The 13,955-nt window shown below is 39.6% G+C and overlaps 1 protein-coding gene across 3 annotated transcripts in view; it reads right to left on the reverse strand.

The window, feature by feature from the left end:
* The window catches only part of KATNIP (katanin interacting protein), a 110,637-nt gene that overhangs the window by 21,078 nt on the left and 75,604 nt on the right, over positions 1-13,955 (reverse strand). For 2 of the 3 annotated variants that reach the window (XM_072120796.1, XM_072120795.1), the window contains exons 21-23: positions 12,082-12,236; positions 10,756-10,820; positions 8,093-8,203 (exon numbers count right to left, since the gene is read on the reverse strand). In XM_072120796.1, coding sequence (XP_071976897.1) covers positions 8,093-8,203; positions 10,756-10,820; positions 12,082-12,236 — 331 coding nt within the window. The remainder of the gene's footprint in view (positions 1-8,092; positions 8,204-10,755; positions 10,821-12,081; positions 12,237-13,955) is intronic. The other variant, XM_072120797.1, reaches the window with a different exon arrangement.

Genomic DNA, 13,955 nt, shown 5'->3' on the forward strand with positions numbered 1-13,955 from the left:
GGCCATAGTTTGGTAATGTTCTCTGCATAGTGGTAATTTACTAGAGGACACAGTGGGCAAAGGGGTCAGTTTGTAACTAGGGGTCATGTGTAAATCGGGTGTTCTTAAGTCAGGGACTTCCTGAATTTTTACATGTAGAGATGCCCAATGGTGAACTGATATAGGTGTCCAGCGCTCAGAAGTAATGACACTACTTGAGCAATTCAGAATCACGAAAACAAGAGGCTAAAATATTTATAGATCCAGTTACACATTTAAAATTATTATCGAGATTATTATTATTACTACGTTATTATTAATACGTATTATTGATTATAAAAAATAATAAGGGCTAGATACAAAATCATTGGGGGTCATTTACTAAGGGCCCGATTTGCGGTTTCCCGACATGTTACCCGAATATTTCCGATTTGCGCCGATTTTCCCTGAATTGCCCGGGGATTTTGGCGCACGCGATCGGTTTGTGGCGCATCGGCGCTGGCATGCACTCGACGGAAATCGGGGGTGTGGCCGAACGGTAACTCGACGGATTCGGAAAAACCGCCGCATTTAAAAAAAAAAAAAAAAAAAAAAAAAAAAATGGTCGCACGGGCCACACTCACATGCACCACGATGAAGACGATGAACTCCGGCTCACCTCGGCGGACTTCGGCACAGCAGTGCCACCTGGTGGACAGAGAACGCACGAACGCTCGTCAGAGAAGCCGCCGCTGGAACGCGAATGGGCCGGGTAAGTAAATGTGCCCCATTATGTTGATAATGACGTGGTTGTGTTTCTTTTAGCGGTTTTCTCTCTCTATATATTTTTTAGCAGGGTAGGAAAGCTTAGAATAAATAATAATAAAATTCATGAAAAACACTGAATTTAAATTAAGGTTTATGATCTCTCCTATGTCAGAAAATGATCCAAAAATAATAATTAAATTGTAGTTGCTCAGTGCACATAATGCGACCATAACCGCCATGGACTCACATGGTACAAACTTAAAATAAATTAAGACAAGAAAAATATCTTCTGAAAATAAATTAATCAAGCTAATATACAGTTTATAGCAAAATGATATATGTAGCTAATTTGAGTTGATTCAGCTGAATGTTCAGAAAAAATATTATATAACATTTTATTATAACCGCTTTACTACGCAGTAAAAGAAACAGTGAAAATGTCGCCAGACAGAGCTTTTAATCAGGTTTTATCTTATGTTATCTTAAGCTTCTCTGATGCATTTCTCAAGAGTTTAAGAGCAAATCCTCTTTTGAACGTTTTGTATAAACAGATCACATTCAATTTTCTCACTGCAGTTACTTCTAATTCCCAATAGTTGTCCATATGGTTAAGTATTTCAAGCAGCACCGCACAGTGTGGGATTTCAACCTTTAACTAAAGTAAAATTCAGGTTGATGGATATTGCTGACGGAAAATAAATGAAAAACATTAAAAAGAAAAAAATAAATAAATAAAAAATTGCTGTTCAGATTGAACCAAAACCTTGGTTTGGGAAAAAATGGCACGTCTCTTTTTACATCCACAAATAATACAGTAGGTAATGCATGGTACTGCTGCTCAAACCCAGTCTAAATAGTGGAGCTGTGCTATGAAAATGGAGACTGTCATTGGAAAAAAGAGTAGTTATGTTACAAAAAGAGAAGTTTTTACTCATAGAACCTATTAACCCAGACAAGTAACTGGATGTAACTGTACATCCAGATGAGCAGGTACTCAAGACTATGGTTTCTTCACCATCAGCACCCTAGCATTGGGATCATAGTAGTTGGGGAGGGGATTGCCTTACAAAAAGCGTTATTAAATGCCTATTATGATGTCCCAGAGGATGAATGTCTATAAAAACTTATTTTTTTTTATCTTCCACTGTTCATAACAAAAATATTCTACATTATTTCTATATTAATAACAAATAATAAATAAGTTGCACCATAAATGTTGAACTAAGACTGCCTATAATCCCTGTAAATGGGTGTGCAGACCTTAAAGGGAACGTGTTTGCAGTGATTGCCCAAATAAACCACTACCAGTATGTTGTCAAACAGATAAATACTTTCCAGAACACACTTCTTTGCCTGTCCTGATGGCATCATCAAGAAAATCAACTTTGAAATAAATAAATCAAGTGAAATAAAAATCAATTGCATAAAGTCATGGAGACGTAGAGTTCAGCGCTAAAGTCAAACTTTTCCCACTTCATATCCTACACACAATAAGCCAGACATGGAGAGACAATTATTTATATCACTGGTTGCGGGGCCATCAATTACAGTTGAGGGGATGTCCTGTGGTCAGAAGAGATTTTAACACTGAAGTCAAGCTCACTCTTCCTCGGAAACCCCAACTGTAATTGATGGTCAATTGATAGAGACATCCCTAACCAGATCTCCTGAAGTCTGAAGCATGACGTCAATCACAGAGGAGAAGGCGTTCAAGAGCTCCCCGCCTTGACTTCATTGTTAAACTCTCCGCCTCCTTGACTATGCAACTAATTTAAATTTCACTTAAAAGTTGGTCATCATGCTTGACTATGAAACAAACAAAGGCTAGAAGGTGTAGGTATACTGGTAGTAATTTATTATACCAATTGCTGATGACAGGTTCCCTTTAAAGTAGATTTTTCTGGATGATGCTCTCATGCTGGATAATGAAAGAGACATGACCTGTAAGGTGTTAACCTAATAAATCACCAGTATTTTGTCAAGCAGATTGATTTCTTTTGACAGGTTCCCTCTAAATTATAATCCAAAGGCAAAATACAAGGACTGCAAAATTTACCCCCATGATAATTCCACAGGCATTCTGCAAGCATTAAAACCAGACAAAATCAGCTGGCTTGGCCAAGTGTGTGGGTGCACTTCGTATATAAGTGTATATAAAGCTGTAAAACATGTACATATTTGTATAGCAGTATAGGTAGAATAAAAGCAATATATTTTTTTAATATATTTAATATTAAAAAGCTCAAAATGTATAAAACAAAAAGGAGTAGCGAGATAGACTAATATATACTTTTGTTAGAAAAGCTCAACTTATTTTGCCTACGAATGGAATGCTATATATAAACTGCTCAGCTCCTCCTGTTCTATAACATGCTGCCTGCAGGACAATCTTCTACTCCTGTTCTATAACATGAGTGCCATAACAAATTTTATTTTGTGCTGGAGAGAATACAAAAGTGTGCCCGAAGATCTGTCATGCTGATGGGTTCCCTTTAGAATTGAGTTTTGCCTATTTTGAACAAGATACTAGAATTTTATGTACTAAGTCAACCTTACTGAAAGTCTGCTACAGAAACCAAATGATAAACAGTATCCAATTATGTGACAAAATATTACCGCTAAATATCACTGCAACATTTGTCCCCATAGACATCCATTAGATATTGGGAGATGTCACACCAATGATTTCCTCTAGCGATCTGCTGGAAGCTCATGCTAATAGCAGTTTAGCCCAGGGGACAGGAGACTACTGGAAAATACAGCTGAAGTGAAATAAATGGTATGTGACAATTACTTAGCACACAGAGGATATTCACTGCTGGTAAAAAAGCAATTGCTCCTGCGGATTTTTTTTTTCTTGTTAAACCTGAAATAACCAAATAAATGTTCAATGTTTAGAGTGAAAGGAAAGAAATAACAGCTCGTAAAACACTAGAAATAAACCAAATACAGGCAGTCCCCTACTTAAGGACACCCGACTTACAGACAACCCATAGTTACAGACGGACCCCTCTGCCCAGTGTGACCTCTGGTGAAGCTCTCTGGATGCTTTATTATAGTTCCAGACTGCAATGATCAGCTGTACGGTGTCTGTAATGAGGTTTTATTGATAATCCTTGGTCCCATTACAGCAAAAATTTTGAAACTCCAATTGTCACTGGGGCAAAAGAAAATAATTTGTCTAGAACTTCAATTATAAAATATACAGTTTCGACTTACATACAAATTCAACTTAAGAACAAACCTCCAGACCCTATCTTGTATGTAACCCGGGTACTGCCTGTAAGTCTACACTGCAAAGGAATCCAGCTCCAACAGTATGTGATACGCAAAGACCCGAGTATTTCTGTCCAAAAGTGGCCAAAAAAAAATCTGAAAGGAGTTTTATTCTGACATAAAATAACAAATAATTGTACAGTACAGGCGGTCCCTTACTTAAGGACACTCGACAGACGACCCATAGTTAAAGGCGGACCCCTCTGCTCACTGTGACCTCTGGTGAAGCTCTCTGGATGCTATTACTATAGTCCCAGGCTACAATTATCAGCTGTAAGGTGTCTGTAATAAAGCTTTATTGATAATCAGCAAAAAAAAGCAAAAAAAATTTAAAACTCCAAAATTTTAAAAATTTTTTTGTCTGGATCTACCATTATAAAATATACAGTATCGACTTAAATACAAATTCAACAAAAACCTACAGAACCTATTTTGTATGTAACCTGGGGACTGCCTGTATACTCACCTCTCCCCTGCATTCTGGTCCTGTTCCTCCTGTCAATGCTGCACAGAGGATTTAGCAGTGATGTAGAGCCAGTGGTGCCCTCCCTGTGCAGCCTAATACCAACTTCGCTTGAGGTCAGTGTGCTGCTCCCTAGAGGAATATACCAGATAAATCACCCTTTACCAATCCTTGGGGCACATATGTCAAACTTTTGGCTTGCCTCGTTCTTTAATTTTTGAGACTTTTCATGGTACTTGTGCTCATTTTTACTACTTTTTGCACCTAAGACAGTGGGGCAGATTTACTTACCCGGTCCATTCGTGATCGAGCGGCGCCTTCTCTGCGGTAGATTCGGGTCATCTGGCGATTCACTAAGGCAGTTCCTCCAAGTCCGCCGGAGTTCACGATCCTATTCCTGGTGAAGGTAAGCGCGTGTCCAGCGACCCTTTTTTTTTTTTTTTTTAAATGTGGCGGTTTTTCCGAATCCGTCGGGTTTTCGTTTGGCCACGCCCCCCGATTTCCATCGCGTGCATGCCGGCACCAATGCGCCACAATCCAATTGCGTGCGCCAAAAACGTGGGGCAATTTAGGAAAAATCGGCGCAAATCAGAAATATTCGGATAACACGACGGGAAAACGGGAATCGGGCCCTTAGTAAATGACCCCCAGTCTCTCTTCCAAGTTCACCATTATCTAGTTTTCTGTGCCCGGAGTTATCAGATGAATCCAAATGTGAAAGTTGCAACTTTTTTAAAAAGTTGCCAATTTTAAGGCAAATGTAGGGGGGGGGGTCTCCTGACCAGGCGTAGAAATGAGCTTTTGGAGACTTTTCGCAATTTTTGTTTTAAAAAGTCACAAATTCACTATAGACCAAACGCCACATGTATCAATAAGGGAAAAAGAGCCAAGATACATCTGACCAGCAGAAAAGCCAAGAAAAGTCCCAAAAAAAGACCATGGACAATGCCAGACTCCCGATACATGTGTGCATGTATTATTGGCAATGGTTCCAGCATATTTATGGTTATAATTACTGATCATTACAGACGGGTCTGAAGGGCTCTATCACAGAGTCCATCAGATGTGACAGGAGGAATAAGGCTGCATGTGGCGCTTTCCTTCAGTGTGACACATGGGGTTGCGCAGCAGCTGAGACTGTATCGTCCTAGCTGAGCTTGTGCTGTGTTGGATTACAATAATGCCATTATTATACTATACTCATTATAATTAAATGATCAAATGTTGATAGTCAAGGAAGAAAGCTGCAAAAGGTCTCTATAGGACACATCAAAAAACACGATTGATCTACCTTTCGAGATTATACTTAAAGGGCTTTTCACATCACAGAGATATTTGAAATACTGACAGTGTAGATCATCATTAGTAGCGGTCTGGCCTCTGTCACCACTATTTTTCTTTACCTTGAAATTGTAAATTCCAGACAAGACAATTGGTACAAACTGTAACATCTTTCCCACCCGCTCCCTATTTTCTGGTTCGGGTAAGGGTTATATGGAGTTTCATTCTCAAGAACAATGGGAATTACACATTTACTTATCTAAATGCCATCATGATTTGTGTTAAAGGGGTTTTCCCACGAATACAAAGGATAGGGCCTAACTTGCTGATCGGAGGGGGTCTCAGTAATGAGACTACCGCAGATCAAACAAATGAGGGGTCCGATGGGGTCCCATGTACCTCCATCGGACCCCTTGTCACTACATGAGAGTAATGGAGCAGACGGCCCCGCATGACCGTTCAGCTCCATTCATCTCTATGGAGCTGACAGAAATCATTTAGCGACAAGGGTCCGACAGAGACACGTGTTACCCTATTGGACCCCTCATTTTCGTGATCTGTGAGGGTATCTTCACTGAGACCCCCACTGATGAGCAAACTAGGCCCTATCCTGGGATTGTCGATCCAGGGACTGTCTATATTGAGTTAAAAAACCTACCATTTGATTTGATGCATTATGAAGCAAACATACTGTAGCTACACTGATGCAGGATCATATCTTGTATAATCCCTGTGCTGAGGGGTTTTGCTGATAAAACAGATATACCATTGTGATAATGAAGCTCTGTTGCTTCTATGGCTGCTTCAGCACTTCTCCTAGCATGCGAGTTATTCTCTGCAGGAGAGGATGATGTAATCCCTGGGTGCCTGAAGGGAGAAAAATCAATTGTTGCATCATCCCCCAGATACTATGTATGAGTGATCCAGCTCAGGTTGATTAGTCATGTCTTGACTAACCTCCATATGTATTACAAGCTCCCGTGTGTTGTGTGTTTATGTCAGCTAGCCTGACCCAGCTTTCCCAATGTCCTGAATGTTATAATTGATTTTTCAGCAAAACCACTCAGCTCAGGGATTAACCAAGATATGATCCTGCATTCCTGCATCAGTGTAGCTACAGCATTCTCAAGGTATATTTGCTTCATAATGCATCGAATCAAATGCTAGGTTTCCTTTAAGTAATTAGACACTTTAGGTTCCTTAATCTCTCAGTTGTCAGTGCAGAAGAAGACAGAAAGCCAATTCATAAAACTGCTTAAATAAAGAAAATAGGAAAAAAGAAGGATACAGGAACATATTATACTATTCTAATAAACTATTTATTAAAGTTACTATTCATTTATAAAAATGTGTTTATGCTTCAAATCCATTCTCATATGTGAATTATCTCTTGCTAGCCAAGGAGGAGGTAACTTTTATTTTCTCTGTTGTTCTGTTTCTCTGTGCAATTTAAAAATAAAAGCTTATGGCCCCAAACAAAAGAGAAAAAATAGCTGCCGTACATGCTAAAACTTGACTGATATGTACATCGTCTGTCATTTAAAATATTACTTACATGGGGATCGTAAGCCGGGTGAGTAAGTACGCATGCACTATAGTCTTTTTTCGGTATGGTTGGTACTTGGGCCCATATAATACCTACCTAATGTGTATACTTCACCTGACTGTCATGTTATGAAACATTTTTATATTTATGACTAATGCTATGTATTTACTGTCCACTGATACCGTTTGATTTTTTACTTATGTCATTAGTGTTAAATGCGCATGTGTATTACCTATTCTTTTATTTGTAGTAAAAACTTTTTTTATGTTTAGTGGTAGTTAGTGTTTGGTACTTGTATTCAAAAATCTCTCTTTTGCCATTTTTACTATAGACCAGACATCTGTAGGTTACCGATAGCACCTCCTCTATTTTTACAATCTATATATTGTTTTAGATATGTTTTTTTTTTTTTTTACAGGCCCCCCCCCCCCCACCTCACGGATCCACCACAGATTTGCTGGAAATAGTCATTACTGCATGTTACTAGAAACACAGCCAGAAATACTGTATATGTTTGAGAATGTTCGTGCTGGCATTGGATTGGTTAGCATAACACCACTACTACAATGAAAAAGACTGCATAACAAACTGATTATTTCGGCATGAAGGTCGATTATTACCTAGTTGTGCTTTGTCTGTCAACACATGAGTCATACTACAAGGAATGTTTTGTTTCTCTGTTAGTACAAAACATAATAACACCAATAAAAACGTGCGTAAAAATATGCTAATTTAAGCGACAAAATGCATCTAATAACATCAATCCTGTTTTCTATTGTCTTATACAAATAAAAGGATACTGTTCTCTGTGAGCTGGATTATTTCTCCGTGGTCATTGTACATCTCAAGTCCATTCAGTCCAATGTAATAGGGATCACCCCAGCTGGTGAGAAGCTGAAACTGAAAGATAACTGAAGACATTTTTAAGGAAAAAAAAAAAAAAGACTTTCTGTGTGGTGCTGCCAAAATCACAGGAGATTCCGGGAAAGCCGATTTCGAAGACTTCCCCTATAAATTAGGCCGACACTATACTGTTGGCTGATGTTTCCATCTATCCTGCTCTATGTGTGTACATGACAAATAACACTATATCTAGCTCTTATATGCCTTGTATGTACATCTGTACCAGTTTTCACCTCCTTTTTTCCAAGAAGCTCAGAAGGAAAAGGGTAGATGCTATCATGTCCACCATGCTCAGCACACATAGAAGTGGCGGACATCCTTATACTATTTATACCAGTCCTTAGCACACCCTCAGCAGTATAAAGGACAATATAAAGCAGTAATCAGCAGTCTCTCCATAGGCTTACATAACCTAAGCCAGTGGTGGCGAACCTATGGCACAGGTGCCAGAGGGGGCACTCAGTGCCATTTCTGTTGGCACCCACCCAGGACAGAGTTCACCAGACAGGAACAAATCCACCAAATCTTCTTGCAGTCCCAGGCAACTTAAGAAATGTTGGCTCTTTGGAACTGCAGGAAAAGTGAGGTGTGGACAGGACTGCATTATTTTTGGAGGTCCTCCTTCTTTCAACTGTATTGGTGGCCTTAAGGGGCCGATTCCATTGAAAGATGTGGAAGAACAGGTAGGAATATGTTACTGCTTATAAATGCCATATTGTGGAATTTTGGTTGTAGCTTGGGCACTCAGTCTCTAAAAGGTTCGCCAACACTGACCTAAGCCCTCTTGGTTTATGGACTTTTTTTTTTAAATTAACTTTATTTCGTTTAATTAAATGTTGTCAATCAGTGCAGGAGGTGAGGAAGAAGTAAGTTAAAAAAAAAAAAAAAAAAAAGAGGTATCTTATCTATGGTAAGGCATCTTACAACGTGCTGGATCCTCATTATGTTGCCACCTGGTCCTGTGTTACCACCATTGGCGGTTTTCTTACATGAGTGAGAAAGTCATATATAAAATACTTTTTCAGGTAAGATCCCAATTTAATTCACTTTGTTGTATAAAAGGGGTCTGTGTGAATTAAGTCTTGAGTGGAATTTTGACTGAAAATATATTTTGGTTATTGCATTTAGGTTTGTATTTTGCACACTTTTTATTGACAAAAACTTAAAGAAATAAAACTGGTTGCAGAAAAGTTAAATCATGCAGGGCATTTAAATGGTTAACTGAATCTACAAAATAAAAACCCCTTTGGGGGAAGGTGAGAAAAATAAAAGAACACATACTTACCCCGCTTTGGCGCCCACATCACTAGGGTACTACACTAGGGAGAAGTGGGACCTGCTTCATGGAGTGCCCTTCCTTTTCCAGGGGACATCACTTCCTGTGTTGTCCCATGGTCTGAGGAGGTTAGTCATTGTACGAAGTGGACCACAACCCCGGAAGAACCAGAGCAATGAGGGAACCAGGAGATGGAGTGTGGAAAATACTGTATATAACAGAGTATAAGCTGAGTTTTTCAGCACAAACAAAATGTGCTGAAAATTACAAACTCGGCTTATACTCGAGTCGAAAAAAAAAGTCAATATTCACCTTTCTGACAACCCGATCCCTCACAGGTCTTCTCTTCTTTAGTCCCTCAGTGGCTGGTCCATGCAACATCCCAGAGCACAGGCTCTGACGTCAGCCAACGCTGACATCAGAATGCATGTGCGACTGCCTACACACACACTGTAATATGAACCTGCGGGGGGCGTCAGAAAGGTGAGTAATGACTTTCTTTTTTTATCTGTTGGTAAACTGAGGCTGGCTATATGCTGGGAGCAGGCTGGCCGGCTATATGCTGGGAGCAGGCTGGCCGGCTATATGCTGGGAGCAGGCTGGCCGGCTATATGCTGGGAGCAGGCTGGCCGGCTATATGCTGGGAGCAGGCTGGCCGGCTATATGCTGGGAGCAGGCTGGCCGGCTATATGCTGGGAGCAGGCTGGCCGGCTATATGCTGGGAGCAGGCTGGCCGGCTATATGCTGGGAGCAGGCTGGCCGGCTATATGCTGGGAGCAGGCTGGCCGGCTATATGCTGGGAGCAGGCTGGCCGGCTATATGCTGGGAGCAGGCTGGCCGGCTATATGCTGGGAGCAGGCTGGCCGGCTATATGCTGGGAGCAGGCTGGCTGGCTGGCTATATACAGGGAGCAGACTGGCTGGCTGGCTATATACAGGGAGCAGACTGGCTGGCTATATACAGGGAGCAAGCTATACACCATGCAGGACATTCCAGTTGTTTTTACCTGCATATTGGAAAAAATATTTACCGCCAGATAAAATAACAAATGTATGTGCATAGTTGGAATCTGTTGCGATCGACATCAATATTTTATTAGGCAACAAAGAAAAGTGAAAACTGCGATTAAAAAATAAAAATGCACTCCCTAGTTTTTGAACTACTGTACTTTTGGTTCTATTTGAAGAAACCCCTATTTATTTGTGGAAGCTGCTCAAAGCTTTTCAAAAGATCCAGTTTTACTCTTATTTACGTTTTAGGAAGAAAACTACTGAGTAAGGATACAGCCACAGGGCATCAACGGTGCTTCATAATCCATGGTAGCAGGTTCAATGCATTTTAAATTACTGCTAAAAAAAAAAAAAAAAAAAAAAAAAAACACAAAGAAAACTTACTACAGTAAATGATGATACAGTAAGTAGACGAGCACAAGTCAATTACCACAAAATTCTTTTTTTTTTTAATTCAAACTCCAAACATTCAGTATTTCCTTCGTCTTTCTTGGATACAGGTTTTCTATATCGGAAATTTAAAGTGAAACTCCAGCCTAAATAATGTATCAGTGGTTTTCTCTGTTCAAAATTTAATACAAAATGAATAGCAAATGATACTTAAGAATCTGCTGAAGCTTTTCCATACAATGTAGGGCGGACAAAATGTCCCATTTACTGTAGGCTTCCGTCACATAAACATACTTTGTTGTGGCTTATAGAAAAATGCCATGAGATACAGTATTTGGGTGTGATGTACTGTTATATCATGTGGGGTTAGGGGGAATGTGAAGCCCAAGGAGTGGCTGTATTATTAGTGGCTGACACCCCACCACTTTACATATACCACTGAACAATACAAAACAATGAGATCATTAACCCCTTTAGGATGCAACGTTTACTGTTCATTTTTCACTCTCCACCTACAAAAATAAAATTTTTACATTTTTACATTTACTGAGCTGTGTAAGGGCTTAGTTTCTGCATAACAAATTTTACTTCTCAGTGACGTTTAAATGCTGCCACCGGTGCTCAAGGGGATAATATAAGCACCGATCATGGGTATGAGCAGTGGGTTTTTGCTGCAATATGCAGCAAACCCAACCTCTGTATGACAAGTGCCCAAACCGTGAGCCCTCTTTATACACCAGCGTGAAGGAGTTAAGGCTCCGCGCAGACGTCTGCAAATGACGTCCATGAGCCAGCCACAAAAACAGCAGCTATATCACGGCCACCATAGACGTGCATTGTGCACGGGCAGCTAGGCGGCAGCACCACAAAAGATAGGGTAGGTCCTATTCCTGTCCTGGTTCACGGTGCGGCACTCAGTTCCCTATGGAGAGGGGAGGGGGTGATCAGCGGTTAACCCCTCCTTCAGCCATAGGGAGCCGCAGCCAGCTTGGGGCTCACGGTACACATCTGCTCATGCATGGAACCTAAGGTTTTTGGAAAGTGAGAAGGAAAAAAAAAAAACGGAAATGCTTAGATCAAAAATACAAAGGTGGGAAAGGGTTAAAGGTTAGAAACACTTTAATGTTAGATTAAACATTATGTACAAATGAAGTAGAAATATTTTCTGCATATGAATACAAATTGCACTAGGGACATTTCAGAAAGTTACCTTGATTGTTTGTCAGTAAGATGCTCTGTAACATAGTCAACAAACAGAATCTCTTGAGCAAAATCAAAGTGACAGTTTCCAGGACCTTTCCGGATCAGAAATCCTTCAGGTGGAGAAAGGCTGCATCCATCAAGCGTTACATGGACAATTTTAGCCTTTAAAAAGAATTTGAATATTTCACTTGATCAAAGGGAAAAAACATATTTATTTCAGCCCCCCACAGAAATGTACTGCATATATAAAGCTCATCAGACATTATCCACAAATACTAAAAAGACAACAAGCTATTGTCACAATCAGATCCACTGAGTATATGGTATATTCTCAAAAATGTACACAATGTGCTCTGTCAGGACTCAGGAACTTTTCGAACAACTATTATTATTATTATTTATTTATAGGGCACCATTAATTCCATGGTGCTGTACAATTGGTAAGGGGTTCACATACATTACATTAAGACAAGAACAAATACAAGTACACATACAAAACTACAGTGATCAAGAGATAGGTAGGTGAGGGCTCACAACCTATATGGGAAAGGAAGATGGATACATATTTGCATTGTAGGGGATCTTGAAAAAGGGGTTTTCAGGTTACTTTTGAAGGTTCGGAAAGGGTGTGACACATTTTGGTAGAGAGTTCCAGAGTATTAGGAAAGCACGGGAGAAGTCCTGGATGTGGTTGTGAGAACGGAGATTACGTGTGGGAAGGTATTGGCTGATGAGTTCAGAGATACATGGAGAGGACATGTTGTGAACGGCTTTATAAGTAATGGTTAGTATTTTAAATTGAATCTGCAAAATAACATTCTTACATTTAATTCCTTCCCGCCGCGTGTCATAATAGTACGGCGCCCGTCGGCTGCAGGTACATGGAGAGGGCTCACAGGCGATTTGTTACGCAGAAAACAAGCCGCTACAGAGCTCTTTACGTGTAAAATTAAAAAAAAAAAGTTATAGATTTTTGAAGGCGGGGAGTGAAAAAATGGAAAAGAAAAAACAAAAACAAGGGCCAGGTCATTAACCCCTTAAGGACGCAGCCTGTTTGCAGGTTAAGGCTCGCAACTTTTTTTTGAAATTTGACCAGTGTCTCTTCCTGTGGTAATAACTTTTCAACGCTTTAAGATATCTCTGTGATTTTGAGATTGTTTTCTCGTGAGACATTGTAGTTTATGTTAGTAGTGTCATTTCGGTGATCCGTTCCTTTTTTGGGGGGTAAAAATTCAAAAATTTAGGAAAAATTTGAAAAAAATGACTATTTTCAAAGTTTCAAATGTTATACTTTTTAGACAAAAAGTGATACCACAAATTTTTTTTGATGGAAACCTTTTGCCATTGGTCTTCTTTTTATATCCATTATTTGTTTTAAGTTTCCATTTTTTTTATGGATGTGAGAAGGTTTGAAGTTTTAGTAGCAACTTCTCAGATTTTCTTGAAATTTGAAAAATGCGAACTTTTTGGTGATCAATTCAGTTTGGAAGTGCTCTATAAAGGCTTATGTACTATATACCCCCACAAGTAACACCATTTTATGAACCTAACATCTCAACCTATTCAAATCAGCATTTAAGAAGTCTGTTAACCCTTTAATTATTTTTCCAGAAGCATATGAAAATGGAGTGGAAATTTTGAAATTTCAATTTTGGATTTCAATCTTTCCAATTTAGCTCTAAAATGGATACATTCAGAAGGAATTTGAGGTAAATATATATTCCTAATTTCTTGCCCTGCTTCTTCCGAGTACAGCGATACCAGACATGTGGATGTCAGCTGCTGTTTCCCCGCACATCGATGTCCAGAACAGAGTTAGCGATACTGGGAATTTGGAAAGCCAATTTGGCTGCAAATATTTTGTGGTGCCACAGTGTAATT

Source organism: Engystomops pustulosus, chromosome 8 (assembly GCF_040894005.1).
Source record: "Engystomops pustulosus chromosome 8, aEngPut4.maternal, whole genome shotgun sequence".
Classification (NCBI taxonomy): Eukaryota; Metazoa; Chordata; class Amphibia; order Anura; family Leptodactylidae; genus Engystomops; species Engystomops pustulosus.